General features: G+C 32.7%; 1 protein-coding gene across 2 annotated transcripts in view; it reads left to right on the top strand.

The window, feature by feature from the left end:
- The window catches only part of RBM26 (RNA binding motif protein 26), an 88,643-nt gene extending 77,930 nt beyond the window's left edge, over window positions 1-10,713 (top strand). The window contains exon 22 of one of the 2 annotated variants that reach the window (XM_060636882.3): window positions 4,212-10,713. In XM_060636882.3, coding sequence (XP_060492865.2) covers window positions 4,212-4,235 — 24 coding nt within the window. In that variant the 3' untranslated portion in view covers window positions 4,236-10,713. The remainder of the gene's footprint in view (window positions 1-4,211) is intronic. The other variant, XM_060636883.3, reaches the window with a different exon arrangement.
- Window positions 10,714-12,346: the final 1,633 nt, after the last annotated feature.

Raw genomic sequence — 12,346 nt, forward strand, 5'->3', positions numbered from 1 at the left:
CTTTTAAAATTCATCATTTCAGTTGCAAGTGTTCCTGCCCCTTCTGAGATTATAGTGATTATATTAAATGTCACATTAAAAAAAAAAAAAAATCACTTTCTTCCCATACTGGGATCCTCACAGTCACAACTGTAATTCCAAACACCATAATCTTCTGTCAGTGGGGTAAATAATGGATGCTGTTCCTCTTTTTTTTTTTTTCCTCCCACATTTAGGGTTAAAGTTGTATATATGTTCCTGATGATAATGCTATTTCATAGGAATGTTTGGGCTTGCAGTTGGTACACGTGTTAATATTTAAAATTTCAAAATCAATTTCTTTTGTCAAAATAGTGACTTTACTCAAAAACTTCTTTACTTAGATCTGTGATATATTTTTATGTAGTCTCTTGTATGTTGACTATGTGCTATTCTGATTCATTAGGTAAGTTTGTTTTCTTTTCTTTTTAGTAGTCGTGAAAGGTGCCAAATTGGCAGAGGCTCACGTTTCTTCTCTTTACACCAAACAGGTATTATAAAGAAAGAAAATCTTTCAAAGGCCAGTTAAATCTCCATGCTGATTTTTTGGCTTTATAATTTGATTAATACATTTTAGCCTGATATTTTAAAAATTATTGTAAAATAATTACTTCCTACTTATTTAAATCCATAAATAGCTTATCAGTTTCCCTAGTCTTAAATTCTCTAGTAACCCAAAATTAAAATGTTTTCTTAAGCCATATTGCTTTGAATGAATCAGAAAACAAGCGTTTCAGTTTGGTCCCAAAGTATGGGGATTAAACATTACACACATTCATTAGGGTCACAATTATATTATTATTCTCATTAATAAGATCTTAGCTATAAATATTAGTATTTAATGATTGGATTTTTAAAATTAATATGTTTATAAATACTAGTACTCTGTATGTACTATCATGTTTCTGATTTAAAACTTAAGATATCCCTTTGAAGTAGTTGCTGATTCCCATTTTACAGATAAGGAAACTTAGGCTAATAGAGTTGGAGTGACTTGCCCAAAGTCACAGCTAGTGAGTGAAAGGACTAGATTTAAATGCCGGCATTCTGATTTCAGTGCCAATTTTTTTTTTTTATTTTTTTTACTTCTACATTGTTACTCCTTCCTAATTATTGATTGAGCATGAGATTGTGTTTGCAGTAAATGTGGTAGTTCTTGCACAAAATTAGTAGACTTCCTGGTCATTAGCTAGTTCATACCTTTACACTCCCTTCTAATACAGCACTTTGTTCATATCTCTGTTACAGTACTTATGTTGTAATATAATTTATCTGGTTTATATGTCTGTCTTCCCCACTAAATTACAAGCTCCTCTAGGAAGGGGACCATGTCTTATTCATCTTTTTATCTCTAGTGATTATCACAAAGCCTGGCTCATAGTGGGCACTCAGATGTTTGTTGGATGAATTAACGAATGAATGCATATTTAAATCTCCAATAATGGAGTGACAATTACCACCCTTGTTAATTCTTATCAATTTTTCAAAAGTCTCTCCTGAAGGTCTTCTCCGTTATTGAGACTATTTTGCTAAACAAGTGATACAGTTAAGTATTGCAACAGTGGGGTTACAAATACTGTTGGAGGAATGTACAATGTAGTCTTAGTGGAATTTCCACAGCAATTAAGTGAGACATTAATAATTTGGAGTATTAAATGTTGTCAGTTTCAGGAGTAAAACAGCTTTTGGTTTCTGTCAGTGTATAAGAATAGAAATACCAAGAGCCACCAATCTAGTCCATCCCACTAATTTTCTTTATATCCAAAGATGACCTCGCATAGAATACCAGATAAGAGATTTAGCTTATGGTCCCAGCTCTGCAACTAACTCTCTGGCCTTAAGCAAGTGTCAACCAGGAGTGTTTCCTTGTCTGTAAAATGAAAAGGCTTGGACTAGATGATCTGTAAGGTCCCTTGCACATCTACAGTTTCCTTGGTGGTATATTAGTATTTGATCTAAAACAATTTAATATATCTGTACCAGTTCTCCCTATCTGTTGCCATTATTTCTGTCATCAATGGAAGCAACTTAGATTTGATTATGATAATCTGTATATCATGTCTTGGTACAGTTTTATATGTAAGTGTTCCCAAATGCTCACCGTTGGCTGGTGCAAAATTCATTTAACCTTTAAAGTATAGATAAACTTCCAAATTCACTAGACTTTTCCTACCTATAACTTTTCCTTTTGCTTCTAAACTCAAAGGCTAAAACACTTTTCCTATTACAATATGCTACCTAAAACTTGAAACACATTTTAAATTCTGCAGTTCTCCCAACAAGTTCTTTGTTTTAGTATAGATCTGAGCTGAATTTGAAGTCAAAAAGGATTGAGAACAATGTAGTAGTCACTGCTTACAGGAAAAAATTGAGAGAAATTATATATTATTGGTTAAAAGATTGATTAGGATTACTTCAAGGGATGGTTGAGTTGTCATTTTACATATTTCACTCAATATTTTATGTCTACTTAAGCAGTGTTGTTTAAATGTTACTGGATAATTGTAAGATTTAAAAAATTAATTTTAGTATTTAACTGATGCCCAACCATTTAATGAAATCATGTTGCAGGAATGGGAGAGTATTCCATAGCTCTTGTTTTACTGTAATATGATCAAGTGTATCAACCAGTAGTTTACTATAAAGATGAGACTTTAGTGTTTTAGCTGATGAACTGTAGAAAGTATGGCTGAGCTTAAATGTAGGAAATTTCCTGTGACTAGAACTGTTTATGGGAACTGTATTTCCAATCTTACTTGGAACACTAATCATTGACTCTAAGGGTTACTTAAGAAAGCAAAAACAGTTGCTTGTTTGATATGTGGAAATATGAATGGTTATTTTAGAGTGTTATACAAACTTTATCAATCTATATATTCTTTTTTTTCCTTCCCCTTACACATGATGTGAACCAGTTGTAGAAAATTAGTTTTAGTCCTTCTAGAATTTGTATAAATATTTGTAAGCTTTTTTCCTTCCCTTCCCTTCCCTTTTAGCCTTTTAAAACAAAGGCTGCATGAAATTCTGCATGAAATTCTGGCTAATTAAATTAGTTCACTTTTTGGTCTTTTCTCTCAGGGCTTCTCTTACTCTTCTAAAGCCCTATAAATAAAAATGAAAATTCAATCTAGGATTAAACCATCAGGGAATGATGTGTGTAAGGCAGAGAGGAAAATTTCCTTTTCCCAGATCTCAGGAACTACCTTGTTCTTGTTAACTTCCTGAACTGGCTAGTTATTCTAAGGTATGTATACAGGCTTTTAGAGAAGAGTAGTTTTTTTTTCTCTCTCCGATCATTATACACCTATCAGATGACAGATTATCTTCCAGATTAGCTACCTAAAAGTTCTAAGAAAGAAATAAATCTTGGTGAAATGACTGCCATTCTCAGTAATTTCTAATTGAAAACGTCATACTTTGTTAGTAGAAAAATTCTTAATTTGGTAAATAACTTTCTTGCAGTTTATCAGTAATATGTACTCATTACTTAGTGTAACTGAAAGCATTTTTTGCGTTTTTTTGTATCAATTTAAGATTACTTGTTTCTTTCTAATTACTCCTCCCTATTAACTTTATTTCATCCATCCACTTATCTTCCCATCATCCAAAGTTAGTCTTCTTTTGTATACCAAGCACTGTCTCATTCTGATGTGTTCTTTTTATTTTTGGTTGTTAATCATTGTGTTTAGTATAGAATTTTATGTCCTATATTAATTAAAGAATGAAGTCATTATCATATGGAGCTTAAGGAAAGTAGATCCAACTCACAATTACTTTGAAATCTTTGGGAAATTTAAGAAGATTGTTCTTGCTTTAATTTTTATATACAGTGTCTTGGAATTTGTTCATAATTTCTTAAGACTACTTTGCCTACCCATACTTCTATAACAGTTTACTCTTTTGTCAGTTACTGCATTTCCTAAGCAGAAATTGTAGACCACAGCCATGCTGTAGTGCTGAGATCTTTGTGGCTTAATGTTTTAAGGAAGCATGATGCAGAGAGGTTTTGTTAATATCATTAACCCAAAGCTGATTCTTTGTGGAATTTGTTTCAACTTTGATTTTGATTCCTTTCTGAAATAGATTTTTTTTTTTAATGTTTAGAAAAGTTGGCGATCAATTTATGGTGTGATTCAGTTTTTAGATTTACTTACTATTTTCAAAGTGTTTTTAATAGTCTTCTCTTTTTCCAGCAGAGAGAGATCATCATTGCCTGAATTTAGCTTTGTGACTACAACAGCAAGACCTGTTCCTGTCTGGAGACGACTGTTAAAATATCATCCTATCATTTTATGTTTGCTCTTTATCAATTTGAATAGATGTTTACATGTACTATAATTGGCATTTTGTCTCTTCACAGTTCTCTAATTGGTACATCCGAGTCCAGAAGTATGTCTGAGTGTGTGCTTTGTCTGACCTTATTCTTAAACGTCTTCTCCCCTTACTTTATATCCATTTATTTTTTAAACACTAAGGAAAAAGACCTTTTGGTTTCCTAATATGAGATAAGTTCAGTCTCAGCCACGTTGAAAATTGTGTCTAAGAAATCTATAAAGCCATGATATTGTGTTCATTAGCATGAACAATTTAGAATGAAGAAAATGATTAAAAAGTTAAGCATGGGTTTGGTTTTAATTTTTCTGGGTTTTAGGATACATTTCTGGGGTTAAGGTAGTCACTTAAATGATTTTGAACAGATGCTAAAATACTTTTTTATACACTATAATAACTTGCCTATTTCTTCTAAATACACTTACTGAGGTTGTTGCCAAGGCCACTTACCCAAATAATATTTTTAAAAAATTTCTTAGCTCTTCAAAACCAACAAGGAGAATAATTTTCTTTCTTTTCAAATAATACAGGATGATCTGTGGATTATAAATATTGAGAAATTTCTATTAAATGTCTGGTTTACACAGTTTGTCCATATTTTCCTCACTTGCAATCAAGACATCAAAGACAATCTTAAAAGCAAGGGGAAATTGTGTTGTGTGTGTAACATTGTTAAAGATTATAGTTTTACTGTCTTAAAAGGTGTATGTCCATATTTATTTATAAGCAGTGTGGCTTAAAATTATTTATAAAGAGTATGATTAAATCTTATCCTAAATATTCACCCAAAATACCATTTTTTGTAATGGGCACCATATAAAGAAGTTTTCAGAAAATTAATTTCTGAGTATTTCTTCATAGATTCTCATGAGGCATTTGAGAAGTTTGGAAGTTGTTCTTAGTAGCAGCTCTTTATTAGAAAAGTGGAAATTACACTTGATTCTATTTGCCCTTGTTTTTTTTTTAGTTTCATTCAGCCGTGCTCATATTTTCATAGTTTTTGTGCCAAGTTGACTATTCTGCAAACACTTCTTTTTGAGTATTCAATGCATTTGTCTTTGTGAAAAATAAAAAGAATGAACACATCAATCATAATGTAAATTATCTATTTTGATCCACATTAGTTGACAACAGCTTCCTGAATATTAGGCTTGATTTAAGGGGAAAGTACATGTTTCAGAAAGTCTTCTAATATAATTATGACTTGGTAGCCTGCAGGGCATTTTTAAAATTAGACTTTTGTTTTAGTTCACATTTGCAAACTAGCATATAGCCACAAGGAGTTCGGAGATATTTTCCCAGATTAGTTCAGTATTTTTTCTTTTTAAGGAAAGAAAATTCTCTTCCCCTGTGATAGTGATTTACTTGCTAGGTTAGAAGCCCAAAGAACATAGTCTGAAGAGACCATACTTGTTAACAGTTTCAGTTGGTTCTTAGATGTGGACCACATACCAGCCCCCTCAACTTTACTTTGTCATCTTTCTTTTTTCTTTCCCTTGCTTTTAAATTAAAAACAAAATAAAGCAAAACAAAATTGAATATGCCATTGGGAATCAGAAATCGAGATGATTTGATTCTCATTAAGATCATTGTGCTTTTTGAAAATTTCTGTGAGAGCCAATAGGTCATTACATATTTAAATCCTTATATGTTGATTAATTAAAGATGAGGATTTTCATTATTTCATTTTCCTAAATAGGATTCTCATGGAGCTATGTGTAGATAACTGTACAGAATCACTTTTGTGTAATTGATTGAAGCAGTTTACCTCTGCATGATTGCATTATGGAAGCCTTTTATATATCTTTATATTTTTCAATATTCTTAGATTTTACACTATTAGCGGCTCTAGTCATGCTATATTTGTTTTTTTTAAATAGAGTTTATAAATATTTATGCTCAAAATACAGATCAACTGAATATTTTTTGATCTTGTTTACAAGATAAATAATACTTTAAAGTGATGCAGCCCCTCAAGTGTCTTAGGAAAAAGTTATTGGTGCTACAAAACCTTTCAATATCATTTTTGAACCTGTTATCTAGACTTTGCTAGGCTTTAATGTATGATCACTTGTGACTTACTCTAATCTAGCAGCATAATTATAAAAGTGGTCTGTGGTGAGTCAGGAAAAGAGCCCAGTCCATTAGAAACACCCCATAATTTAAAGATACGATACAGAATGACAGTATGCTTATTTGTGCCCAGCTTCCAAAAAAGAAAATAGTCTCTTCAGTTTGTCATTAGCTCTTTTGATAAGAGGAATTTAATCTGGCTAGAATAAAAACAACAATACATTCAGCATGGCTCAGTTTTCCCATATTTCACATGGAAAATTTTTCTAGTCTTAAATATGGTGTAATCCTGCTCTGCTTCAAATTCCCATCTGTCTTTGCTGAACAGGAGGCAGGGTAATTCTTAAATATTTATAGAACATTTGATGAGTTGAAAAGAGATGTATTATTTACATTGTACAAGTTTTGCGTTGGTTGTGTAGATTGTTCTCTACATCTATAAGACTCATTCCAGCACCTTAGTGAATGTTCTAAAGATACAATTTTTAAGTATCAGCAAAGCATTCATAGATACTTACTTTTGATTCTCAGAATCCTGAACCTGTTTTGGGTGTGTTATTACTTCAGAACATGTTATCTGGCACAAGATTTCCTTTAATAAGTGGTTTAGTTGTACTCAAGTTCTGTGGATTGTTGAACCTAAAAACACCAAAGGAGTCTTTTCTTGTCTGGAGACTGGGTTGTTCCAGTTTTTAATACCTGTGCCCATAAGTATCCCATTTCACGAATGTGTGTTGGCATGGGGAAAAAATTCCCTGCTCTTTGAGTGGAGCGAAAGTAATTGGTTAAGCTGTAGCAGCTTTTTTTTGTTTATTTTTCAAAATGATAATAAAACTTGAACTGAAAAAGGTAAAACTTGAACTAGAAAACTACTCTTGTATGCTTAGAATGTTTATAGTGTTACATGTTTATGTGGGGTTGTCAACATTTTTATTATTTATAGTTGAATTATGTTTTGTTTGTTAAATATCCATAATGTTTATTATTTTTATATTTTGAAAATTTTTAAATAAAATAGTCTTACTAAAAACAGTTGTTAACTTTTTAAAATTGTCCTGCATCTTGCATCAGTTATATGACCTAGTAGAAAGAAAAATTTGCAGCCCTCAGGCATTGTACAATTGAGAATTCTGAAAATGTTTATGTATCTATACAAATGGCTCCAGGTTGCCTCTTCCCCTCTCTACCCTCCATTCCCACTTTAAATTGTTCTAAGTCACCTTTGGTACCTGTGTGTTGTTGGCCTGATGACTCCTTTTCTCACACACCTACAAATCCTTCATACCCTTCTTCCAATTCCTGCCTCTTTTCTGCTAGAATTGATCTCTATTCTGTTTGAAGGCCACAGTGCTTCTCCTTATCATTATCATGAGTAATAACGGTAGAGTACTATTGTGATGTCAAAGAAAGACTGCCATATATTCTGAAGTGAAACTAGATGTAAAGTGCTTATACTGTCAGCCTCTAAAGCCATTGACACTTTTTGGAACGTCCCTCCATAATGTTCAGTTTTCATCTCAACATTTATTCTTCTGGTCTGATTTGACCTGCTTTTCCAGCATTCAGCATGTTCATTTCATATTTAATTGCATTGAGTGATAAATATTGCCATATTCTTTTGTGTTCTTTGCAGATATACCTTCTATCACCTATAACGTGGGTTAAATAAGCTTGGTAATCATCTGTCTTCCACTTGTGACACTGCTTCTACAAGAAAATACATTATCAATCTCAAAGTGCATAAGTCTTGATAAAAATCTAGTTAAAGAAATCTGGTTATGCAATAGTAGAGGACTCTGGCTTGAAATAGTAGAGGACTTTGGTTAATAAATAATGATGTACTTAGTAAAATTGTTCTTAAAACATACTTTATGTAATATATACTTTACATATACAGCCCCTGTGGAATATTTGCAGATTGAGTGTGTTGTCAGCTTTCACTTAACCTGAAACAATATTTCTGCATGAAATATGAATTTGGTCTTAAATTTTTTTTTTTAAATCACATGTCATACCTGTTATGTAGAAAAGCTAGAAATTAAAAAGGATGATTGAAAGCCTGTTATAAGTGATCACAGAGCATTTAAAAATGGGGTTATATAATGTATACTGTTTTGTAGTCTTTTTTCACTTATGATACTAGGTTTATACCATTTTTAAAGCCCTTCCAGTTTGTAGATAAAGCCTAATGTATTGAGTCAATCCTCATTTTAGGCATGTAAGGCCTTTCTTTCTATTTTTTATTTTAACATAAATGATACTGTATCCTTGAGCATCTTTGATTATTCCTTCGAGATGAATTCTCAAAACTTTTGGGCCAAAGTATACTTGTTTTTAAAACTCGTGAGACTTTCTCAGTTGATCTTTTACAAAGGACATAATGTGTAAACACCTAGATACTTTAGTATTCTAGCTTTGGAGAACTCTGTAAATTCAGTTTTTTGCACGTGTTAAAATTTGTTGAATTTATATTCATGTTTTAGCAGGAACCAAATTATGCCTGATACAGTAGTTCAGCTTGGATGCATTAGTTGACACGATTATTAGTATTTTCTACAATATGTCATTGCCAAGATTTTGTATACCTTAGCAAATTTTTTTCCTTGGAACTACAGATTTTTATAATTTTGTTATGGCATTTTATAAATTTTTAAGAACTTTTGCAGTCTTGTAACTAGCCTTTTGAAAGATAGAATGATAATCTTTACATTTATTAAATAAGATTTTAAGAATGGCAGAATCAGGACTGGAATTTCCATTTCTCAATACCACATCCACTAGATACACAAAGACCATGTAATTTATAGCAACAATAAACTCCCCATATTTTTTCTCTCTCTAAATTCCTTTTCTCCAGAAAAAACAATTTTCCCCATGAAATTCATGAACATTTGTTTCTGAAACATAAAGCATGAAATAGGCTGAAAGAAAATTATAAAGAAGTGGGAGGATGGGTTCCATATGTATTTTATTTCTATGTCCTAAGCCAAAAAAAAAAAAAAAAAAAAAGTTTTTGAAAAGATAATCTAGATTCTTGAGAAAAATAAAAGTCCTTGCAAACCATGAACATTTTCCTGAGCTATTTATGTAATGATGTTTTATCTAATATTTAATATGCTGTATCATATGACATTAAATTCTAGTATTTGAGGGTTTGGAATGTGGCAGACTTCTCTTGCCAGTATTTGATCCACTTTTTTTTTAAAACCTAAAATGTGTTATGAAGTGTACAAGAATGCACTTTGTATTCAGTGCTAAAGAGAATCATGATTCTGATTATTTAAAATACAGTATGCAATGTATTTTGAGGATTTTGAATTTAGGATGTGGAATTAATGAAAAGACTTCTGACTTCAAGGAGGATAGAGTGCAAATTTCAAAGTAAGCCTTGAAAGTCTTCCACATTTTGGAACGTTTTTAATGTTGAAATGTTACTTATTCCAAAGGTCTTATTTAAATAAAATATTTTAGGGACATGACCATCCCCCCCCCTTTTTTTTTTTTTTTAGAAATTGGTGTTAGGAAGAAATAGAAATTGTAGAGGTCTGAGATTTTGGAGTAGAAATGGTCAGCAGTCATATTGGTACTAAGTTCAATGTAGTAGTATTTTTGTGTTGTAAGTGTAGTAGGTGGTATGTCAATTTCATATATATTTTTTTTTAATCAAGTTAATGTTCAGAGTTAACAGAAATTAAAGAAATGATAGAAAAGAAGATCTCTGGCACTTAACAATTGTCATGTCTGAATGAGGTAAGAATTTAAGCACCAAACAGGTAACTTTTAACAAAAATATTCTTTGAGTACTGATCTGATTGTTAGCCATGACAGCCCTCACATGTGTCATATTTGTAAATACTAAATGGATGAAAACTACATATATTAAAAATGAAATAGAATCCTAACCAACCGTTCTTTGATTAACCTAGAGTGGGTTTTTAAATTTTGTTTGATCAAGATTTCCATTGAAAAATAGGAGAGACTCCTCAAATTGGGGGTACTCACAAAAGAACAGAGCCTTCTAAGGTGCTGAAGATGGGAAGACCAGATTTAATCTTGAATTTGCTAAAGTTCTAATGGAAGGAAAGCATCCTATAAGCAAGTAATACATTTTTGTTTTTGTCCCCCCCGCAACTGACAAACTTTATTGAGCATCAAATGTATAAAAATTACGTTAACACGCATCCGAGAGTACATTAATTCAGGGTTCCTCTTCCGTTCCTTATGGGAAGCACTCAATATAGGTGTGATGATAGCAACCTGAGTGAGTTCCAAGTTATCCCACCACCACCACCACCACCAAAAAAGACACCCTTTTAATCTGCCACAAGAGCACCTCAGCACAATTTATATTCCCACATGAAGTCATAGGCCAAACCATTCAGATATAATGTCCAACCAACTTCAATTTCCTAAGATTTCCACAGCTATATTCTGTGCCCTACCTGTGACCGCTCTTGCCTGGGAATTTTCCAAAATGCGAACACTTCAGGCCTTCCTATGTGCAGTTCTAGCTATGGCTTGCTACAAATAAACATAAAAATTGTATTTTTATATACTAACATTGAGCACTTGGGAGAGTGAAATTAGATACACAATGGTAGGTACACCCATACCTGGAAAAAACAAAAAGATCTACCTAAATGTAAATCTAACAAACCGTGGACAGGGCTTGTGTGCTGAAAACTACACAATGCCCATAAAGAAGGCCTCAGTAAACAGAGAGATGCTTCATGGATTGGAAAATCCAACATAATAAGTGTCAATTCTCCAAATTCATATGCAGGTTTAATGCTTATCAAAATCCCAAGAAGTTGTGTGTGTGTGTGTGTGTGTGTGTGTGTGTGTGTGTGTGTATAACAAGATTCTCCTAAAACTTATATGGAAAAGCACTAGAATACAATAATTTTGAAAAAGACAATGTGGAAGGAGTCCAATTCCAAGACTTACAGCTACAGTAATTGAGACTGTTTATGATGGATGGATCTTGATGGGAAGGATAAACACATGGATCAAGGAGACAGAACACAGATCTCATAAAGATGCACGTGAATATGCCCAAATGATTTTTGGCAAGGTAAAAACAATTGGAGAAAATAAACCTTTTCAAGTGATCCTGGAACAATCACCATTGGCGAAAAACAAAATGCCCTGTTCCCAGACCTAAGATTCAATGTATTCAACAATTAACTCTAAATGGATCAATGACTTAAATGTAAAACTACAGAACTTGAAGGAAATAGGATAAAGGAGAAATTCTTTGGGATCTAGGACTAGGCAAAAGTTTAGACTTGATGCCAAAAGTATGATCCATAACAGCATGATAAATTGGACTTAATCAAAACTTGCTCTGTGAAAGAATCTGTTAAGAGGATAGATAGTAACATAGGCTACAAAAGTGGGAGAAATTATTTACAATCCACATCTAGTATGTGTCAGCACTGGATACAGAATATATAATTATTTTTTAATACATGTTTACTTTGAGAGAGCGAGCAAGGGAGGAGCAAAGAGAGGGAGAGAGAATCCCAAGCATGCTCCACACTGTCAGCACATAGCCTGATGCAGGGCTCGAACTCACGATCATGGCCTGAGCTGAAACCAAGAGTCAGATGCTCAACCGACTGTACCACACAGGTGCCCCAGAATATATAATTCTTAAAGTTCAACAATAAAAAGCAAACAATCCAACTAGAACATGGGCAAAAGACAAACATTTTACTGAAGGTAATGTTCAGGTGACAAGCACATGAAAAGATATTCGACATCTGCCATTAGGGAAGTGGAAATTAAAACCACAATGAGATATCCTTACATATTATCAGAATGGCCAAAGAAAAAATAGTGACAAAACCAAACGCTGGCAAGGATGCAGAGAAACTGGATCACTCGTAGATTGCTTGTGGGAACGTTAAATTGTATAGCC

The sequence above is a fragment of the Panthera onca genome, chromosome A1 (genome assembly GCF_046562875.1).
Source record: "Panthera onca isolate mPanOnc1 chromosome A1, mPanOnc1 haplotype 2, whole genome shotgun sequence".
Lineage (NCBI taxonomy): Eukaryota > Metazoa > Chordata > Mammalia > Carnivora > Felidae > Panthera > Panthera onca.